The 24079-nt window shown below is 46.3% G+C and overlaps 1 protein-coding gene across 2 annotated transcripts in view; it reads left to right on the forward strand.

Moving 5' to 3' along the window:
* Nucleotides 1-22972, forward strand: part of FGD5 (FYVE, RhoGEF and PH domain containing 5) — an 88026-nt gene extending 65054 nt beyond the window's left edge. Inside the window, exons 12-21 of one of the 2 annotated variants that reach the window (XM_075286603.1) lie at nt 765-833; nt 8497-8580; nt 8883-8962; nt 11250-11346; nt 13840-13977; nt 14898-15000; nt 15288-15421; nt 18803-18931; nt 19550-19704; nt 21775-22972. In XM_075286603.1, coding sequence (XP_075142704.1) covers nt 765-833; nt 8497-8580; nt 8883-8962; nt 11250-11346; nt 13840-13977; nt 14898-15000; nt 15288-15421; nt 18803-18931; nt 19550-19704; nt 21775-21811 — 1026 coding nt within the window. In that variant the 3' untranslated portion in view covers nt 21812-22972. The remainder of the gene's footprint in view (nt 1-764; nt 834-8496; nt 8581-8882; nt 8963-11249; nt 11347-13839; nt 13978-14897; nt 15001-15287; nt 15422-18802; nt 18932-19549; nt 19705-21774) is intronic. The other variant, XM_075286605.1, reaches the window with a different exon arrangement.
* The last annotated feature ends 1107 nt before the right edge of the window (nt 22973-24079 follow it).

Consider the following 24079-nt stretch of genomic DNA (forward strand, 5'->3'; position numbering starts at 1 on the left):
ATGACAGGCTGACACTTGGGGTACAGGATAATGACAGGCTGATACTTGGGGTACAGGATAATGACAGGCTGACACTTGGGGTACAGGATAATGACAGGCTGATACTTGGGGTACAGGATAATGACAGGCTGATACTTGGGGTACAGGATAATGACAGGCTGATACTTGGGGTACAGGATAATGACAGGCTGATACTTGGGGTACAGGATAATGACAGGCTGATACTCAGGGTACAGGATAATGACAGGCTGATACTTGGGGTACAGGATAATGACAGGCTGACACTTGGGGTACAGGATAATGACAGGCTGATACTGGGGGTACAGGATAATGACAGGCTGATACTTGGGGTACAGGATAATGACAGACTGATACTTGGGGTACAGGATAATGACAGGCTGACACTTGGGGTACAGGATAATGACAGGCTGATACTTGGGGTACAGGATAATGACAGGCTGATACTTGGGGTACAGGATAATGACAGGCTGACACTTGAGGTACAGGATAATGACAGGCTGATACTTGGGGTACAGGACATGACACTGACTGATGATTTCCTATAGTCTCCCCTCCCCATGCTGACATGCTCTCTTGCTCGCCCCTGCGCTCTTGTTTTCGTGCTCTTGACACTGGTTGGGTGTAAATGATCCTATTTTTAGCGATAATTGGGATTGTCCGCGCCCGCCCGGTCATGTGACTTGCGGACGCCTCATTCTTCTGCTCGTTATTCTTCTCACTCCGATCTCTTTCTATTCTCACAGGAGTTTGTTAAGGAGGGGACGCTAATGAAGGTGTCCGGGAAGAACCGTCATCCTCGACACTTGTTCCTGGTAAGATGATCCATGTCTGAGGCGTGTGGGGAGGGGGGGGGGGGCTGATGGGGAATATGGGGCATAAATCCCATCAATCACGGTACAAAAATTGTACAGATCCATTTGTTTCCCTCAGTCTGGTCTGTTCTTTGTGTAAGAGAAGTTATTAGTTATATTATATCTATGCTAGAAATTTTACCAAAAGCATCCGTGTAAAATTACAAACTGCGTTGCACCATAACACGTCCGTGCCGCTCCTGTGAGTCTCTGTATCCTCTATCATAATGTCATCACCAGTGACCTGAATACAGAGCATTGCATCGAGTGTCTGAATATATACAGCTAATATGCTCCATTTTATTGCTGCAAAGTTGCAGGCGGACGCACTTCTGTTCATGCTAACAGGACGCATGTGCGACTTTGCATTGCTCTCCATAGACTTCCATTGTAGCACATGTCATCTTGTTTATAGATTTCCCAGCTCTGGATGATGGGGGTTGATACTCCCATCCGCTTTCCTTGCTGTGTAACCTGTCACCATATCCCAGCGCAGGGTTCACACCGCCCCGCGCTCTGTAGTCTCTGTCCAGGCATTCCTATGTGACAGAGCATCCTGGCAGGAAGTTTGCGCCGCTCCGGCTCCTGGAGCCCATTTCCTGATTCCAGACTATTGTTTACAGGGATGTTAAAACTTCTCAGATAGAAAACAAGGACCCTTCCCTGACCCCAGGAATTCCAGCCCGCTCCCGGGCCCCTTATCTAACACTTCCAAGAATCGGCTTATAGCGGCGTATGACAAGCTGAGGCCCGGGCTTTGAAATAAACATCAGCTGAGATCTTATTGTAGATGAAAGCGCAGCCATCGCCGCCTCAAGAATTGACGTTTGGCTCGGATGTATATCTAGGTGCCGACATTGGCGCTTTGCAGTTTAGGATCAGGGATTAGATCCTGTGCACTGACGGCTGATAAAATATAATATCATGGATAAATGTTATGGGGAACAAGCAAAAAAATCCTGGCGGCAACATTCATTATCTTATATTTATCATTAAAGCATTACTGCACCCCAAAAACACTTTTGTATTGGCTATAGCCACCACTAGGGGGAGCTTTGGAGTGTCCTGTATACATGAATAGTAATTAGCATGCAGTAAGCTCCCCCTAGTGGTGGCTGTAGACAACCAGAATCTCCTATGGGGTATAAAACTGGTGTTTGATACTATAGTGCACTGGTGTAAAAGCTGACCAATATACTAAGCCAGGTATGAGAAGACACAGATTTGCACCAGGCATAAATTATCATAAATACAATGATTCCACCTCCCAGAGAAGCAAAAGTGGCAAAATGATTGAGCAGATATGTCAGGCGCCATAATATACAAAGACATTCTGCTGCTGCAACTGCAAGAAATCCAAACAACTATTCACAGCGCCCCCAGAGTACAAATCAAGCATTACACCATGTGCATTGATATCCATGTGCTGTTCATGTAGTGCGTGGACATGTGGGGTCCTCCGGAGACGATCTATGTAGGTGGTCTGCGCAGTGACTTATTCATGGAGATTCTGGATGAGGGTCTCCCCTCTAGTAACAAGAATCCCTAATAGGTTCCTTGGGACTCATTATTATAAAGGGGTCAAGAGGAGGAAGAGGGGGGTAAATGAATACAGAAATGAACCAAATAGAAATAAAATATAAATGAGAACTATTGACTCCCACCAATATATAATGAGGTTGTCACAGCCCCTCCCCCTTTCCCCTGAATAATATTACAGAGGTGATAATGCGATTCCTGGGCGCTCTCTGATAATGTGAGTGGCTGCTTTGGGAATCTCATCCTCCGCAGCCCGTGACACGCTCATTAAAATAATCCGACTCCCTCCTGTACAGACCATGAAAAATGGCCTCAATTAATGCAGAATGATGTGAAGCTGGCGCAGACCTGTGCGGAGAGCAGATAACTGCTGAGCTCGCAACCCCGGCACACATAGGATGCAAAATATGCATTACTGCCATGGCCTCCAGCCGATGCTAGACTACAACCCCTAGCAGGCTCCGAGCCTGGTGCCAGTGCTTGTATGGAGCTGGAGATGGGCAGAGCGAGGCCGAGAGCTGCAAAACCCTGCCAGGTCCATTACTGGGGCATTACACTGACCAGCCTGGTGCAATACTCTGCAGGGAAACCAAAGACTGTTCTTGATGGCCCATGGGCAACGTGATCACTGGGGATCTACTAGTCATCCCATTGTAGGGGAACCCTCCTAATAAACAGGGTCTATCCAAAGTGCACAGTATGGTAGCAGGACAAATGGGTAAATGCAAAAACAGACGAGACATCTACATTCAAGACAATTTCCAACCATGACAGTCGTAGGGGGAGGAGCATGTTAGTGTCCGGTCCCACCCACATCCAGTAAAACACTGGGAGCCGGTCTACCAAATGTAATGGAAAGGGTTCACATCAATCCCATTTGAAGAGGTGCAAGGTGCCTGTTATGAATGACTAGGGCTACAACATGGCTGCCATAGTGTATAGGGCTACAGCATGGCCGCCATAGTGTATAGGGCTACAACATTGCCGCCATAGTGTATAGGGCTACAGCTTGGCCGCCATAGTGTATAGGGCCACAGCATGGCTGCCATAGTGTATAGAGCTAAAGCATGGCCGCCACAGTGTATTGGGCTACAGCATGACCACCATATTGTATAGGGCCACAGCATGGCCGCCATAATGTATAGGGCCACAGCATGACCGCCATAGTGTATAGGGCCACAGCACGGCTGCCATAGTGTATAGAGCTAAAGCATGGCAGCCACAGTGTATTGGGCTACAGCATGGCCGCCATAGTGTATAGGGCTACAGCATGGCCGGCATAGTGTATAGGGCTACAGCATGGCCGCCATAGTGTATACGGCCACAGCATGGCCGCCATAATGTATAGGGCCACAGCATGGCCTCCATAGTGTATAGGGCTACAGCATGACCGCCATATTGTATAGGGCCACAGCATGGCCGCCATAGTGTATAGGGCTACAGCATGGCCGGCATAGTGTATAGGGCCACAGCATGGCCGCCATAGTGTATAGGGCCACAGCATGACCGCCATAGTGTATAGGGCCACAGCATGGCTGCCATAGTGTATAGAGCTAAAGCATGGCAGCCACAGTGTATTGGGCTACAGCATGGCCGCCATAGTGTATAGGGCTACAGCATGGCCGCCATAGTGTATACGGCCACAGCATGGCCGCCATAATGTATAGGGCCACAGCATGGCCTCCATAGTGTATAGGGCTACAGCATGACCGCCATATTGTATAGGGCCACAGCATGGCCACCATAGTGTATAGGGCTACAGCATGGCCGGCATAGTGTATAGGGCTACAGCATGGCCGGCATAGTGTATAGGGCCACAGCATGGCCGCCATAGTGTATAGGGCTACAGCATGGCCGCCATAGTGTATAGGGCCACAGCATGGCCGCCATATTGTATAGGGCCACAGCATGGCCGCCATAGTGTATAGGGCTACAGCATGGCCGGCATAGTGTATAGGGCTACAGCATGGCCGGCATAGTGTATAGGGCTACAGCATGGCCGGCATAGTGTATAGGGCTACAGCATGGCCGGCATAGTGTATAGGGCTACAGCATGGCCGGCATAGTGTATAGGGCTACAGCATGGCCTCCATAGTGTATAGGGCCACAGCATGGCCGCCATAGTGTATAGGGCCACAGCATGGCCTCCATAGTGTATAGGGCTACAGCATGACCACCATATTGTATAGGGCCACAGCATGGCTGCCATAGTGTATAGGGCTACAGCATGGCTGCCATAGTGTATAGGGCTACAGCATGGCCGCCATAGTGTATAGGGCTACAGTATGACCGCCATAGTGTATAGGGCTACAGCATGGCCTCCATAGTGTATAGGGCTACAGCATGGCCGCCATAGTGTATAGGGCTACAGCATGGCCGCCATAGTGTATAGGGCTACAGCATGGCTGCCATAGTGTATAGGGCTACAGCATGGCCTCCATAGTGTATAGGGCCACAGCATGGCCGCCATAGTGTATAGGGCCACAGCATGGCCTCCATAGTGTATAGGGCTACAGCATGACCACCATATTGTATAGGGCCACAGCATGGCTGCCATAGTGTATAGGGCTACAGCATGGCTGCCATAGTGTATAGGGCTACAGCATGGCCGCCATAGTGTATAGGGCTACAGTATGACCGCCATAGTGTATAGGGCTACAGCATGGCCTCCATAGTGTATAGGGCCACAGCATGACCGCCATAGTGTATAGGGCTACAGCATGGCCGCCATAGTGTATAGGGCTACAGCATGGCCGGCATAGTGTATAGGGCTACAGCATGGCCGCCATAGTGTATAGGGCTACAGCATGGCCGCCATAGTGTATAGGGCTACAGCATGGCTGCCATAGTGTATAGGGCCACAGCATGGCCGCCATAGTGTATAGGGCCACAGCATGGCCTCCATAGTGTATAGGGCTACAGCATGACCGCCATATTGTATAGGGCCACAGCATGGCCGCCATAGTGTATAGGGCTACAGCATGGCCGGCATAGTGTATAGGGCCACAGCATGGCCGCCATAGTGTATAGGGCCACAGCATGACCGCCATAGTGTATAGGGCCACAGCATGGCTGCCATAGTGTATAGAGCTAAAGCATGGCAGCCACAGTGTATTGGGCTACAGCATGGCCGCCATAGTGTATAGGGCTACAGCATGGCCGGCATAGTGTATAGGGCTACAGCATGGCCGCCATAGTGTATACGGCCACAGCATGGCCGCCATAATGTATAGGGCCACAGCATGGCCTCCATAGTGTATAGGGCTACAGCATGACCGCCATATTGTATAGGGCCACAGCATGGCCACCATAGTGTATAGGGCTACAGCATGGCCGGCATAGTGTATAGGGCTACAGCATGGCCGGCATAGTGTATAGGGCCACAGCATGGCCGCCATAGTGTATAGGGCTACAGCATGGCCGCCATAGTGTATAGGGCCACAGCATGGCCGCCATATTGTATAGGGCCACAGCATGGCCACCATAGTGTATAGGGCTACAGCATGGCCGGCATAGTGTATAGGGCTACAGCATGGCCGGCATAGTGTATAGGGCTACAGCATGGCCGGCATAGTGTATAGGGCTACAGCATGGCCGGCATAGTGTATAGGGCTACAGCATGGCCGGCATAGTGTATAGGGCTACAGCATGGCCTCCATAGTGTATAGGGCCACAGCATGGCCGCCATAGTGTATAGGGCCACAGCATGGCCTCCATAGTGTATAGGGCTACAGCATGACCACCATATTGTATAGGGCCACAGCATGGCTGCCATAGTGTATAGGGCTACAGCATGGCTGCCATAGTGTATAGGGCTACAGCATGGCCGCCATAGTGTATAGGGCTACAGTATGACCGCCATAGTGTATAGGGCTACAGCATGGCCTCCATAGTGTATAGGGCTACAGCATGGCCGCCATAGTGTATAGGGCTACAGCATGGCCGCCATAGTGTATAGGGCTACAGCATGGCTGCCATAGTGTATAGGGCCACAGCATGGCCGCCATAGTGTATAGGGCCACAGCATGGCCGCCATAGTGTATAGGGCCACAGCATGGCCGCCATAGTGTATAGGGCCGTATAGGGCCACAAGATGGCGGCTGTACAGTCTGCAGCACTGATGACATAGCGACCGCTGCCAGTTTTGTGCCAACCATCTTGCTAAATAATTTAAATTTATCTAGATCGAGGATTTTACTCCCAGATTCCGGTTATTTATGTGAACGCTTGTAAAACGCACGGCGACAATTTATGTGCGTCGGATGGTTGGGTGTCTATTATATGATCTATATCAGCGCTCCAGCCGAGGGCGGGTCATGTGATCGGCGGCTGGAGATGTCACCGGTCAGATTAATGCCAGCAAAGCATGTAATTCATGAAGCAATAAGTAAACTGAGCGAATCCCCCACCGACCCGTCATCTGTCACTCGCCAGCACGTAAATCCCCTCGGCTGACAGCGCCCTGCCCGGGATGATTGACACGGCCGGCCGGCCCGCATCTGTATGTTCCTATTAAATACATATGAGGAACATCCATTATTTATATACAGAATATCGTGTATAATGACACCGCCGCCACAATATCAAGGTCACAGATGGCGCCGGTGCTGGGGGAGGAGCCGCACACATCAAAATTCACTTGTGACTTTTATAATAACCAAAATTTCCATGACGCCGTCCATCACTGCCGCCACCGGTGATCGCGCCAGGAGCCGCTGCTCATTGTTTTCATGACATGTCGAATCAGGGGAGTCAGTATAGAAAGATGGAAGCGAATGGCGACAGCAGCGGCGGCGAGGTATTATATACGGTGAGGGGCTTTATTTATGAAGAGTCGGATTCCAAGAGATACAAAGTAATAAATCATAGCGAGGAGGAAGACGTATCATCTCTGCTTAGATACAGCATGGAAATGTTATAATAATGAGATTCTGTAGTAGAACAGGAGGCGAGGAGGCGTAATGCTATGTGATGGGATTAGATACAGCTCAGTATACAGTATCACACAGGATAAGATTAGATACACAGCTCAGTATACAGTATCACACAGGATAGGATTAGATACACAGCTCAGTATACAGTATCACACAGGATAGGATTAGATACACAGCTCAGTATACAGTATCACACAGGATAGGATTAGATACACAGCTCAGTATACAGTATCACACAGGATAGGATTAGATACACGGCTCAGTATACAGTATCACACAGGATAGGATTAGATACACAGCTCAGTATACAGTATCACACAGGATAGGATTAGATACAGCTCAGTATACAGTATCACACAGGATAGGATTAGATACACAGCTCAGTATACAGTATCGCACAGGATAGGATTAGATACACGGCTCAGTATACAGTATCACACAGGATAGGATTAGATACACAGCTCAGTATACAGTATCACACAGGATAGGATTAGATACAGCTCAGTATACAGTATCACACAGGATAGGATTAGATACACAGCTCAGTATACAGTATCACACAGGATAGGATTAGATACACAGCTCAGTATACAGTATCACACAGGATAGGATTAGATACACAGCTCAGTATACAGTATCACACAGGATAGGATTAGATACACAGCTCAGTATACAGTATCACACAGGATAGGATTAGATACACAGCTCAGTATACAGTATCACACAGGATAGGATTAGATACACAGCTCAGTATACAGTATCACACAGGATAGGATTAGATACACAGCTCATATAGTATCACAAATAATATTTAGATACATCTATTATATACACTATAGTGTATTACACATGAATGGTTTAGATACATCTACAGAAAGTAATATACATGATCACCAAGAATAGACTTAGATACATTTGCCACTAGTATCGCACATAATAGGTTTGGATACATTACTAGACAGTATAACACATACAATGGTTAGATACATCTGTTGACAGATTACATACGCAGGGATTAGATACATCAGCAGAGACTATCCTACATGACAGGCTGAGAGCTGTACTTGGCACCATTATATAATGTATAACACTTGCAGGTATATACTGTATACTGGTCACTATATACTACAGCCATGTATCTCCCTCCATAGATGAATGATGTTCTGCTTTACACCTACGCACAGAAGGACGGCAAGTACAGGCTGAAGAATACGCTCTCCATCCCTGGTATGCGGGTAAGTCGTCCTCCGTACATCCATATTCTATAGGAATTGTCTATAGGCCGGTCCTATGGAAATACAGACCCAGCATTGTATCATATACATTGTGCATCAATCCTTCCACAAGGGCTGGCACTGGTCACAGCTGAGGGTTTGTTACCATTGTATTCGGCCGCTCTCTGTGATCCCTGATATCAGATCATTATCCCCAGTCTCAGTATTTGTGCCTATAATCCCCCCCCCCAGGACTGCCCCCCGCCATGTGCAGGTGATGGGATGATACTGCATATATTACATGTCAGATTTCCTTCCTCTAGGTGAGTCGACCAATTGTAGAGAACGCCCAACATGTCCTCAAGATTGAATGTATGGAGTGCTGCCTCATGTTGTCAGCCAGGTAACACAGACTCACAGATAAGACCTCGCCAAAAACTTGACTTTTTATCTCTTTAGACTCTAGTCACATCTAAAGCATCAGTCAAAAAAGCACCTGGTTAGTTTAGAATCAGACAGCAGCTTCTCTCCACTCTGCTGTCAGTCATGTCACCTACCAGCTGAGGGCGCCCTGCGTAATCTTTACCTGGGCACCCACAATGCACTGCTGTCTGGTAACAGGATACAGCTTTGGATGTAACTGGAGTAGAAAACATAATATGAAATATTTGTATTGTTTAAGACCATAAAGTAGTGTGTCCGTGTAACATCGTGGTTTAGGCTAAGGCGCCATGTGGCGGCCACTGCAGAAAAGCATTGTGGGAAAAACCGCGGCAGCAACGCATCACATTGCACAGGAGTCTGCAGAAGTTTCCTCCATAGATGTTCTGCTTCCATTATACCTATAGGGCGACCGCTGGGGTTTCTGTAGGTATACGCTGCAGTGACGGTTTTGGAAATCGCAGCGCCTACTGTGCTAGAATGTGCTGCAGAAATTTCCAGAACTCCAGTCTACCGCCGTCTTGTCACTATTTGCACGCCACCGTTCATACAGCGATGACATGACAGTCTGCGTATAAGCGATGGGCTATTATTTCAGCTCCATAAACATGTCCCGACTTCCCTCATCTTTAATGATGACATTTCGGACGCCATTGCCCCTTATTTATGGATATGTCTCCAATAATGAGGGTAGTAGTTCCGCTCCAGGGCTCGCCGCTCATTAAGCTGCTGCGTTTCCGCCTCTTGGACGTTTCGGGTGTGATCCAACCGCTCTGATCCCCGTTACATTTGTGAAAAGGTGGAACCAATTTGCACATAACTCACCTCCGGGCGGCCGGGGGACATGTGTTTGCTGCGCGCGTTGGCAGCTTACGATGTGTGATTATCACCCCGAGCTGTTAAATGATGCAGCGGCGGCCGCGGACACGGCATAAAGTGCGCTCCGCTAATGAAATTTATAAAATGGCTCTGAAGGTGATTGTTAAACCGCACCATATGTTTGTCCCCATGAAGCCACTGACAGATTATTACCGCTATATCAGCGCCCGACATTATCACCGTATAAAACTGAAAGGGACCTGCTAGAAAGCGGCCACAGATACGGCCCAGAATAATAATGGCATGTGATAGAGGGCAGCCATGTATCTGTATCCTGCCATCCCGAGCACTTCAGTAGTGTTCATCCAGAGCCGCCTGCTTCAGGAATAGAATGTCATAGGTAGAACAGTAAACGGTAGAAGAGAGAAAGCGAAGGCGGTAATGTCACCCGGCAGGAGTCCAGGACGAGCTGCTTTTGCTGGTTTGTAACATCTGGTTATGGCAAATCAATGTTTATGTCCAAGATCACGTCCTGCAGGGATCTCAGGCTGACGGGACAGGTTTTCTGTATTGTGGACAAAAATCTGTGCTGATATTTCCATTTGCATGTGAATAAGGTGTAAAGTACGTCATAGAAATGCATAGGAAGTGGATTATAGGAAGGATCCTGAAGATTACTCAGACAGATCAATAGAAAGAAAGACGGAGAGATACAGACATAGATATAATATAGATAGATTGTATATAGAACGAGAGAGATCTAAAGATATGATATAACTAGATAGATAGATAGATAGATAGATAGATAGGAGATAGATAGATAGATAGATAGATAGATAGATAGATAGATAGATAGGAGATAGATAGATAGATAGATAGATAGATAGATAGATAGGAGATAGATAGATAGATAGATAGATAGATAGATAGATAGATAGATAGGAGATAGATAGATAGACAGACAGACAGACAGACAGACAGACAGACAGATAGATAGATAGATAGATAGATAGATAGATAGATACATAGATACATAGATAGGAGATAGATAGATAGATAGATAGATAGATAGATAGATAGATAGATAGATAGATAGATAGATATTAGACAGACGACCTGGGTGAGTAGGGAGAGTCTTTCTAGTTTTTGGGTTTCTGTCTGACCTCTGCTGTTATAGACTGAAGCCCTTCGCTCTGAGGACGTCGCCCTGCAGAGTTATTCTTTACATAGACTCCCTTTGGAGGTGACAGCTCGGTGCACGGTAGACATCACAGACTTTATCTCTGTATCTCATCACTCAGCTTATCAGTGATGGCGGTGACATGTGGTGCAGCTTGGAGGGGTGGGGGAGCGCGGGTAATCAGTCTGGTGGGTTCTGGGGGTCATTCTCTGCACGGCCTGTCTCACCCCTCTGTTATTCTCCCTGTCAGCTCCTGCTCAGAGAGGGACGACTGGTTCAGCTGCATCGGCCGGACTGTTCAGGAGTATTACAAGGCGCCCACTGTGTCCGTCTACAGCAATGTGGAGGTAAGTGACAGTGATCAGAGCTCGCACCCAGGGCCATGTAGGAGGCAGGGTGCGCTATGTAACCAATACCCAGGCCCTTCTCACTTCCCTAGCTGGGGTTATACACAAGCAGAGCTGCAGTGTAAAGCAAGGAGGAGAGAATGAGCAGAAACTTGGTCATAAACAATTCCAGACTACTTTAGTCTCCACTAGATAAGGTTTCTAAGCTCAAGTCACTAACACATCCTAATACATGGCCTATTTATTCTGTCTTTCCTCTCTGCTTTACACTGCAGTGTTGCTTGTTCTGAGGATATGACTATGGGCATTGTTAGTACCTCCTAAATATCTCGTCTGCGCAGTGCATGAGGAGCCGGTTCTAGTGTCGGACATACATTTATTGCTTCTATCTCGGGAGCCATGTTTAATATGGGAGGATGAATGAAATTAATGACCCCCCCCCCCCATACCGGTGGATGAAACCCTCCCCTCCCCCATCTATCTTCTCACAGATTCACGCGGTTTAACGACCGGTCAGGAGATGCGTCTTCTGCCATTCACCTTACACCGGGTGCTGAGAAATTTAGCAATTAACAGATGTAATTTCGCGTTTGCGGCACGGCAGGCGCGGCGGCTGCTGAGATTTATATTGGTAGTGATATATAATAAAATACTTCAGCTCCTTCCCCGCTCCCCGGCCTCAGATTACCTTCCAGTGATCAGGACTCATTATGTTGCTAAGATTAGCGAGCGGCGCTCTCGGCGGGCACTTTAGCGGTAACACGCTGCTTATATATTATTCTCCTCCGAGCACCGGCGATTCGCCGTACCTCATCAGTACAGGAACAAAAGGATGTAGTGCCGGATATACATAGCCTGATGTGAGAGGTGGGCTAGGATGGGATGACATAGGGGGCGATATGGAGCCACGATATGACCTCTCCTTTAGGCCACAGGGGGCAGTATTGACCACTTTGTGCCTTTACTGCCTGTTTCATGCCAGGGTCTGGGGGGCACAAAGAAGAGTCAGACCCCATGGCACTAAGGCCAGGACACTCGGAGGTGCTGGTTCTCCAGATCCCGCTGGTGTAGGGAGATTTCAAAGCAATGCACCATGGGATGAAGTATGCAAATTAGATCTCCTCCATAACAAAGCTCTGTAGCACTACCTGTCAGTGTCTGACCCATGAAAGAGGTTGTCCATAGGATAGGCTATCTGTATCTGATTGTGGGGGTCTCTCGCCCGGGACCCTGTCATGATCAGCTGACCCAGGTGCCAGAAGTAACTCTGCTGCTATTCAAGTAATATGCACAGAGCAGCAGCCCCACCATTGTATAGTGGTGGTAGCAGGTACTGCAGCTCTGTGACTATCACTAGAATAGGAGCCCATCTGCTTCCTGCGCCCAGAGGCTGGTGGATCAGCTGATCAGTGTAGGGTCTGTGTGAGATCCCCGCGATCAGATACTGATCCAGTCTAGTAAATCCTATGTAACGTAAACCACCTGCACACCCGGCTGACACAATTAACTGCGCTGATACATTGTAACAAACTGTAAGAACAGCAGAGATATCTGTTTAGCTCTATTTGAAGCAGGTAGAATACGGACAATATCTCATCTGTATACCAGGCCGACCGTGGCCTAAAGGTTACTCAAGGGCACATGGATACGTTTGATGTATGAGCCAGGAATATTAGCAGTGCACATTGCAGTGTGACCGTGGTCTTATAGGAATGAATGTCTTCTCATCCCATCCGTTCTCCCCTTGTTGCGCTGCAGTGCTGAGCCTGTGTAATACCGCCACCTAGTGGCTGAAATGGAAATCTAAAAAAATAAAATACAGTATTAGGTTTAGAAGTTTTTATTGATTGTGACCATACAAATTTGCATAAAGTCTACCTCCTATGCATAGTATAAGTGCGACCTCTCACCCCAGCACCGCAGCTGACTAAAGGAGCTTACCAGGACTTATATATTGGTGACCTATCCTTACAATGTGATCTGTGACTGAAGCGTCTCCCCTATGCTGATGGTCACCTGGTACAGTAACAGCTCAGTCTCATTCAAGTGAACGGGGCTGAGTTGCAATACCAAACTCAGTCACTATACAATATATGGCGCTGTCCATGATATTCGGTGATGTGGTTGTAGCACTCATCCAAACACTGCTGCCTCGCCAGCCGAATCAGTGAGGGACCAGGTTACCCAATCACTAAGGAACGTTCATCACTAAATTCCAGAAAACCCCTTTAAGACGGGCACACTACATGTCAGCCTTAATAAATCGGCCTCACTGTGTCACACTGTATCAGTTTACCCGGATGATTCCAGTCTTGTACAAAGTAAATCAGCTGAATTCTGGTTTGTTACAATGTATCAGTGTAGGGGAGACATTGGGGGAGGTTTACCAGGTGTAAATGTTCTTATCGCCCCTGCCTGCCATTCCCCACGGATTTGTGTATACCTCCGCACCCCACTATGGATCACACCTAAATGTCGCTTCTTTCCCGGCAGATGAGGGAACGGTTAGGAATGTTCCTGGGTGAGCGGCCGCCCAGTGTCGCGCACATGTCTCACGTCATGATGTGTATGAACTGCGGCAGCGACTTCACATTGACCCTACGACGTCACCACTGTCACGCCTGCGGCAAGGTGAGAGCCCGGAGATCGATAACCATTATCTCACAGTGTAAAGGGGTCACAGCCAAGGATACGTCTCTGTATGAAGGATCATCTGTGTGACAGGGAGGTGTAGGGGGGGGGGCGGATTGTAAGATATATTATATTATAGATAGATAGATAGATAGATAGATAGATAGATAGATAGATAGATAGAGAGAGAGAGAGAGATAGATAGATAGATAGATAGATAGATAGATAGATAGATAGATAGATAGGAGATAGATAGATATAGATAGATAGATAGATAGATAGATAGAGAGAGAGAGATAGATAGATAGATAGATAGATAGATAGATAGATAGATAGATAGATAGATAGGAGATAGATAGATAGATAGGAGACAGGCAGATAGATATAGATAGATAGATAGATAGATAGATAGATAGATAGATAGATAGATAGATAGATAGATAGATAGATAGGAGATAGATAGATAGATAGGAGATAGGAGATAGATAGATAGATAGATAGATAGATAGATAGATAGATAGGAGATAGATAGATAGATAGATAGATAGATAGATAGATAGATAGATAGATAGGAGATAGATAGATAGATAGGAGATAGGAGATAGATAGATAGATAGATAGATAGATAGGAGATAGATAGATAGGAGATAGATAGATATAGATAGATAGATAGATAGATAGATGGATAGATTTGCACCCCTGAGAATGGCAGTAAAGCAGGGCTGTGCAGACACCACACCATATTGTTTGTCTAGGCCTCGTGCAGGACGTCTTATCTCCATCCTCACATAGACTCTTCCGCCTGACACTTGCACATTACTACATTACATCTCTCCCTCCTGCACCTCATAAGATTTAGATTACATTTCGGATATCTCAAGGTTCCCGGACGCTTCAGTGTTTTGTTCTCCTTCTGACAGATTGTTTGCCGCAGCTGCTCAAGAAACAAATATCCGCTGAAGTATCTGAAAGATCGTCCGTCTAAAGTCTGCAATGGATGCTACGCAGAGCTGCGGAAAAGAGGTGAGGGGGCTTAACGCCTCCTGCAGGGTCCTCATTAGTATTGTCTGTACCACAGCACCACCTAGTGGCAAACTACAAGTATGGCAGGTTATAGCTGGAAATCTATGCCGTTCTATTTGTAGATATTTCCCATGTTCTGTAGGAGACTCTATAACATGTATATTCTGTATTGGAGATGTCAGGGCAGCAGCTGTATGGTGACAGAGCCTGCAGCGCCCCCGCTGGTAGTGTTTGGCAGTGTATTGGATGTTTTTGTAGTGTCTGATCCGTTACGTTTCCTTTCCTAGAGTTGGCGTCATCCAGCACCAATTCCTCGCCGCAGTTGCCGCGGTCGGCCAGCAGCGCTTTTACCTCCATGTTTCACAGTTTTCACCCGTCTGCCTTCAAGAGACACAAGAAGGTTCCGTCAGCTCTGATGGAGGTAGGGCCGATGTAAATGTATTTGGGTTTCCTTAGCCACTCTCCTTAAAAACTCTGTGCTGCTAGGAAACAGTATTTAGTAATCTGCTACTAGAAAACCCCTTACCTCTTCGCTATAGAACATCCAGTGTGTGACCTCAGCACACTCCTCTAATACTCTGTGCTGCTGGGGACCCTGCTCCTTCCACTATGTAATTATCTGTGACCTATCACTTGTCTTCATTTCCATTCTTACATCATCACTCCGTCCCCGTCACATGTCGCCCTCCCCAATATTAGCACAGAGTTGTGATAGGTGACACCTCACACAGTATTAGCAGAGCATACACATCTCCTGAAATACTCTGCACTGCTGAGGAACCATTTTCATCCACTGTCTAAGGCTGAGAAATGTAAAAGACCTTGTAAGGGTGAAGATGTTCAGGAACGGATATAGTGATAAAAGAAGGAGCAAATACTGGCTCAGACCAGATTAACCAGCAGAATAGTGAGCGCAGCTCTGGAGTATAATACAGGATAAGTAATGTAATGTATGTACACAGTGACTGCACCAGCAGAATAGTGAGCGCAGCTCTGGTGTATAATACAGGATAAGTAATGTAATGTATGTACACAGTGACTGTACCAGCAGAATAGTGAGCGCAGCTCTGGGGTATAATACAGGATAAGTAATGTAATGTATGTACACAGTGACTGCACCAGCAGAATAGTGAGCGCAGCTCTGGAGTATAATACAGGATAAGTAATGTAATGTATGTACACAGTGACTGTACCAGCAGAATAGTGAGCGCAGCTCTGGAGTATAATACAGGATAAGTAATGTAATGTATGTACACAGTGACTGCACCAGCAGAATAGTGAGCGCAGCTCTGGGGTATAATACAGGATAAGTAATGTAATGTATGTACACAGTGACTGCACCAGCAGAATAGTGAGTGCAGCTCTGGAGTATAATACAGGATAAGTAATGTAATGTATGTACACAGTGACTGCACCAGCAGAATAGTGAGCGCAGCTCTGGAGTATAATACAGGATAAGTAATGTAATGTATGTACACAGTGACTGTACCGGCAGAATAGTGAGCGCAGCTCTGGGGTATAATACAGGATAAGTAATGTAATGTATGTACACAGTGACTGCACCAGCAGAATAGTGAGCGCAGCTCTGGGGTATAATACAGGATAAGTAATGTAATGTATGTACACAGTGACTGTACCGGCAGAATAGTGAGCGCAGCTCTGGGGTATAATACAGGATAAGTAATGTAATGTATGTACACAGTGACTGTACCGGCAGAATAGTGAGCGCAGCTCTGGGGTATAATACAGGGTAAGTAATGTAATGTATGTACACAGTGACTGCACCAGCAGAATAGTGAGCGCAGCTCTGGAGTATAATACAGGATAAGTAATGTAATGTATGTACACAGTGACTGCACCAGCAGAATAGTGAGCGCAGCTCTGGGGTATAATACAGGATAAGTAATGTAATGTATGTACACAGTGACTGCACCAGCAGAATAGTGAGCGCAGCTCTGGGGTATAATACAGGATAAGTACTGTAATGTATGTACACAGTGACTGCACCAGCAGAATAGTGAGAGCAGCTCTGGAGTATAATACAGGATAAGTAATGTAATGTATGTACACAGTGACTGTACCATCAGAATAGTGAGCGCAGCTCTGGGGTATAATACAGGATAAGTAATGTATGTACACAGTGACTGTACCAGCAGAATAGTGAGCGCAGCTCTGGGGTATAATACAGGATAAGTAATGTATGTACACAGTGACTGCACCAGCAGAATAGTGAGAGCAGCTCTGGAGTATAATACAGGATAAGTAATGTAATGTATGTACACAGTGACTGTACCATCAGAATAGTGAGCGCAGCTCTGGGGTATAATACAGGATAAGTAATGTATGTACACAGTGACTGCACCAGCAGAATAGTGAGAGCAGCTCTGGAGTATAATACAGGATAAGTAATGTAATGTATGTACACAGTGACCAGCAGAATAGTGAGCGCAGCTCTGGAGTATAATACAGGATAAGTAATGTAATGTATGTACACAGTGACTGTACCAGCAGAATAGTGAGCGCAGCTCTGGAGTATAATACAGGATAAGTAATGTAATGTATGTACACAGTGACTGCACCAGCAGAATAGTGAGCGCAGCTCTGGAGTATAATACAGGATAAGTAATGTAATGTATGTACACAGTGACTGCACCAGCAGAATAGTGAGCGCAGCTCTGGGGTATAATACAGGATAAGTAATGTAATGTATGTACACAGTGACCAGCAGAATAGTGAGCGCAGCTCTGGAGTATAATACAGGATAAGTAATGTAATGTATGTACACAGTGACTGTACCAGCAGAATAGTGAGCGCAGCTCTGGAGTATAATACAGGATAAGTAATGTAATGTATGTACACAGTGACTGTACCAGCAGAATAGTGAGCGCAGCTCTGGAGTATAATACAGGATAAGTAATGTAATGTATGTACACAGTGACTGTACCAGCAGAATAGTGAGCGCAGCTCTGGAGTATAATACAGGATAAGTAATGTAATGTATGTACACAGTGACTGCACCAGCAGAATAGTGAGCGCAGCTCTGGAGTATAATGCTGTTGGTGGATACTTTAGTAGACAATACAATTTATATGGGCACAGATTCAATGACAGAGGGAGCAGAATGTTAGAAGAAATGAGGGTACAATCTATGTCTACAGGTTTGTGTCACTTTGTAGGGCAGCTCTAACCTGAATCTACATTTTTAGTCCCATCCCCATTTGTGAGGTTACTTTGCCTTTAAGGAGCACTCCGCATTGCAGCTGTGTTCTGTAATCTTAGTGCTATTAGAACAAGCTGAGCTGATATAATGTACGCCATGCTTTAAGCAGAAGTCGCGTCCACCCACAGTCATAACACAACCCCAAGTCTGCCCACCAGGGGGCGGCAGCTAATATTGCTATCCACTCACATGGCCCTTGATTAGCAGATCTCCACATTAAGCACCTGGCAGGACTGCAATCCCAGATTAGCATATTCATAGCAGCAGACTGTAGGAATATATCTAATTGTACCCCAGGGAGAGCTGTAATTACACGCCTATGCATCTCCAAGTGCAACATATGACACGTCTCATAACGGGTTTTTAGTGCCACACACATTGCGCCATTGTGCAGGAACAGCTGCAAGGTAGAAAAACTGGAAATGGGGAAAAAAATAATACGGCCTGCTTCTGATGTGTGAAGTCCCAATATGTATAGAGCACTGCGAATAGAGAATCCTAATGTTATCTAATGTACTTAGAGTCGGTTCTTCCCCATCTTACAGTTTGATCACAATCCCCTTACTCTTCTCTCCTCCACAGGCCGCAGCGTCCGGAGAAAACTCCTCAATTAGTGGTTATTTACATCGGTGCAAAAAGGGCAAGAAATACTGGAAGAAGCGCTGGTTCGTTATTAAAGGCAAAGTGCTGTACACGTACACAGCCTGCGAGGTGAGGGGGCGCTCTAATATCCCTGGGGGTAAACTATGTAGTGCAGGATCAAGGCACAGGATAAGGGTTCATGTGCACATGTGACTGCCGCCACGTGAGCGCGCAATCATCATGTATTAGGAATGTGCTGAACTAGTCACTCCATGTGTAACATCAGCAGAATCTCCTGCACAGAACGTCTCCATCTAAGATCCTCAGCAGACAGAATGACGTGCGACAATCTATCCCCATCAACCACTGAGGGGTTCTAATATTGTCATCAGTATCTGATCAGTGGGGGTCCAACCCCCAGACCCTGCACTGATCAGCTGATCTGGCTGTGTGCAGGGTTCACTGCTTGAAGCGCTCTTCTCCTGTTGAAGTGACAGCAAGCAGAGATGCTGAATATTAGAAAATTCTTCCAATCTGGGGGTAACAATCAGTGACTACAGATGCCCCCTCCTGTATACACACTGTAGCCATTCTGTCTGCTCCATGGTGACATTTCTGTTTTGTACCCCCATGTCCATGGTTTGGTGGTCTCCATTCACACTGGTCTTGTCTCATTGATCCCCAGGTAATTCTGCAGCCGCCGCTGGGTCCGGATCAATTCACGTTATTTTTCTTTATTCTTTTTAGGATAAAATTGCTACAGAGAGTTTACCCCTATTAGGTTTCCACATTGTGCCTGACAACTGGGACCAGAACCCCAAACTGGGCACAGTGTTTCAGCTTTACCACAAGCAGACCCTGTTCTATAGCTTCAAAGCATCAGATACCAACGCAGCCATCAGGTACCAGCGCCCCCTCCTCTGGTCTGCGGGTGACTCTTCAGAATCCCTTGCTCTTGCTCTGGGGCTGACTCTACAGCGCCCCCTCCTCTGATCTTCAGCTGACTCTACAGCGCCCCCTCCTCTGATCTGCAGCTGACTCTACAGCGCCCCCTCCTCTGGTCTGCAGGTGACTCTACAGCGCCCCCTCCTCTGGTCTGCGGGTGACTCTACAGCGCCCCCTCCTCTGATCTGCAGCTGACTCTACAGCGCCCCCCTCCTCTGATCTGCAGCCGACTCTACAGCGCCCCCTCCTCTGATCTGCAGCCGACTCTACAGCGCCCCCTCCTCTGATCTGCAGCCGACTCTACAGCGCCCCCTCCTCTGATCTGCAGCTGACTCTCCACCTTCTTATCTAGCCTATACTTATCTTCTAGAGGAAATTCCTGAATGCTGGGAGTTGTAGTTACCTAACAGTCAGCCCCCCCCCCCCCCCCCCCCGAGTGTTAGGACAGTATTGCAGAGGTTGTATATGTAGCTGAGCTGGGCCTGCTTCTGTATGACACGTAGTGCTGCGGGCGATGCTTGGATGGCGGTGCACATACAACATGAGGGTCGTGCTTTTGGATAAATTGGAACTTTAACAGAACAGGGACGTATGAAGCCCTGCACTGAGAGCAAGTTGTCAAAGAGGGGTTTGCACCTTTTGGGGTTAATTTGTGCAAAAAATACAGCACCTCTTCACGCTACTCAGTGGGTATGGTCAGCCTCTAGGGCGGCGGTATAGCAGATTTATCAAAGTGTTAAAAATAAATAGTCACAATTTCACTCCAGAGCTGGGCTGTATGTATGTATGTATATAGCGAGTGCAGGAAGGTCGCAGGGACCAAGTGTCAGACTCAATGTGTCCGCTATATATTGTGTATATGACAGATCTGGCCCAAATTACAGAAGAGCCTGTGCCCCTGAGCGGCTGCCCATGTTTAGTGGGTGAGGGCTAATAGGACCCCCCTCTGCTCAGGCACCTCCCTGTGTTACACCCCATGACAGTCAGAACCAAGAGCCTAGTGATGGTGTCTGTTTCCATAGTTATAGACTACAAACAAGCCCGGTGTAGTCAGACGGCCATAAGATATGAAACATTGTTTTTTGTTCTATCTTAAAACCTTGCACATGGGGGTGAGATCCCGGCACAGGACCTAAAGGAATCCGTCCCACACTGTAAAGTAACCCGCTTCTCTATTACTCAGACCTTGTCTTCACTTTTCATCCTCAGTCCTTGCTCCTTCTCCTTCACTGTCATTTCCTTTTCTCGCTGATATTTGTGTTGTTACTTATTTATGCCAAGTGTAAGAACATCGTCTCTTCTGTTACAAAACTACAACTCCCAACGTGCTGTCAAGGATGGGAGTCGCTTCTGCAACAGCTCTAGTCCAGGGATAGGGAATCTTCGGCTCTCCAGCTGCTGTGAAACTACAACTCCCAGCATGCTCCATTCACTTCCATGGGCATTCCAAGAACAGCAGAGCGAGTGTGCATGCTGGGAGTTGTAGTCTCGCAACAGCTGGAGAGCCGTACGTTCCCTACCCCTGCTCTAGTAACTTCCAAAGCTGCATTTAGAATCTGTGGGAGGTATTCCTTTCAGTAATGCGGGTCCACCGGTGACTGATCCCTTTAAATACTTTCCCAAGAGGATTTGACCAGAGGATTCCCATCTAGTAACTATCTGTATATGGGTTTTTTGAACTTGACAATCCCTTTAAGGCGACCCCTTTTGTTGCATTACGGACAGCTGCCCCCTGCAATTGTGAATGCAGCTTTGTATAAATCACAATGACAAATCGCTTAATATTTTATGCAGTTTCCACCTGTAAAGCAGATTTCGGAAGTCGCCGCTCCCCGGGTTCGGCTTTACAAGCGATGTAATGAACACGATATTCTGTAAAATTAAAAAAAAATAAAAATCTTGTGTCAGAATGTAAATGACAGAAATGTACGAGGCCATAAAGGCTTTACAGCAGCAGGCACGCTTTACTGCAGGCCGTTCATCATTCCAATTAGGCCATAACTTCTCCCCTTTATTGTCTCTTGCAGGTGGGTTGAAGCCATTAAAGCGGCGTCGGTCTTATAGCATTCGCTCTGCTCAGACTCCACCAATGAACATTATTACCCAAATGTAAATTCAACTATGTCAAGTAGCAAAAAATGCATTTTTTTTTTTGTAAGAAGTGTGGACTGGCGCCCCCTGCTGGCTGCAGACTGGAAGTGCTCTCTCTTCAGCTCTCTATGGGACTCTAGTGGAATGTATAGTGGGTGCCGGCGGCGCTCGCCTCCTCGCTACTTAGGGCCTCTTGGGTTCTGTAAATCCTCAGTTTTACGTAAAGGGACAATCCGACCCCCTCGGCAGCCATGTTTACAGTTTCCTGAAGACTTAGCAGGTAATTTTCTATTATTCGTATCGGCCTCTATGGAGGTAGGTGCTTGTCGGCTATGACGGTTATACATCTCTGATGATATGGGGAACTCCGACGGCTTATTTTATATGGGTGAGCACCAGTCTATGCACTATGATGATCCGCTGTCACATGCCTATATTACCATGGTGGAGTTCCCCTTTAAGCAACCTGATAAACCTCTAAGAGACAAATCTATCAAACATCATATCGCTCATGTATTCTCATATCAATGTCATGTGACGGAGGAGAAGGAAGGCCGACCAGTTAGAGGATCACCTTACACTGGGGCTGCTGGAGGTGGAGACAGTGTCGCCAGAGTCCTACCAAGGAGACGTCTGGAAGTAAAGGTCCCCACGTCTTCCTCGAGGATGGAGCGTACCACTAACAGCAGCTACAGTGGTTGTCACCCAGCTTTCCACAGACCCTTGCAGTTACATTACTCCTCTCCTTATACACTTCTGACATATTCATGAACCAGGAAGCTCAGGATGAACATCACATTAGATCCCACACATATAGGGGAGTGCTGCAGTGCATGTAGGAGGACACACGACAATGCGGAATCTGTTACTGCACTCCATGGGGGCATGCTGGCTGTAGTAGTCCCCCCTCTATTGTTTATAGACTACATCAGCTGTATTCCTATGATAAGTGCATTGCAGACACCCTCGGGTTCTCCATTCTAAAAGCGAACTATGCTACGCCATTGTTTACAGACATCTTGCTATTCTATACAATACAGAAGCCTTAAAACGACTTGTTGGTTCTTCGCGTCCCTCCAGCCAGGTTCACCTCGTAATAAGAATCTGTAAGAAGTATCTGTATAAATAAATATGTTTAACAGTGTTGTCATTATACACAACGTGTGCGCGTCTCTTTAATGCCGCTCTGCCCTCCATGCTTTACACTGCAGCTCCGCTTGCTGATGTAAGTGGCTATGTAAACGCACAGCAAAAACATCGGAGAACAGGAAGACAATTCTCACTACAAGAACAAGATGATGACAACAACTCATAAGAGACGTGAATCTCAACAAGAAGAGTCTGCAGATCTGCGTCATATGTCACCTCTAGGCAACAATTCACATTACCTTTAACTCTACACATGCAGTAAGATAACAGTGGTCAATGGCAGCACAAACAACAACAGAAAATGTCTGTGAAACTTTGTATATCAGGGAGTCACAAAGTTCTGTCTCCAGGTCTAGTGTCCAAGTGCTCCTCGTTTCTTAAACTCCCAGTGTGTACAGGACCAAGTATAATGTAGGAAGGAACCGCCACATACACCAAGGAAAGAGTACTGCTATAGTGAAGGAGAGAAAACATAGCAAGACAGGACCTAAAGAGAACCATTATACCGTCTGCAAGAGATCACTGCCCAGAACAAGAACACACGTTATACTGAGGACTACACAAAGATGGCAGCTAGAATATATATATATATATATATATATATATATATATATATATATACTGTATATTAAAATCCATCATATTACTACTCAACACCATGAATATAACTACTATAATACTGCTCCTATGTACAAGTATATAACTACTATAATACTGCTCCTATGTACAAGTATATAACTACTATAATACTGCTCCTATGTACAAGAATATAACTACTATAATACTACTCCTATGTACAAGAATATAACTACTATAATACTGCTCCTATGTACAAGTATATAACTACTATAATACTGCTCCTATGTACAAGAATATAACTACTATAATACTACTCCTATGTACAAGAATATAACTACTATAATACTACTCCTATGTACAAGAATATAACTACTATAATACTACTCCTATGTACAAGAATATAACTACTATAATACGACTCCTATATACAAGAATATAACTACTATAATACTACCTCCTATGTACAAGAATATAACTACTATAATACTTCTCCTATGTACAAGAATATAACTA

The sequence above is a fragment of the Leptodactylus fuscus genome, chromosome 9 (assembly GCF_031893055.1).
Source record: "Leptodactylus fuscus isolate aLepFus1 chromosome 9, aLepFus1.hap2, whole genome shotgun sequence".
Lineage (NCBI taxonomy): Eukaryota > Metazoa > Chordata > Amphibia > Anura > Leptodactylidae > Leptodactylus > Leptodactylus fuscus.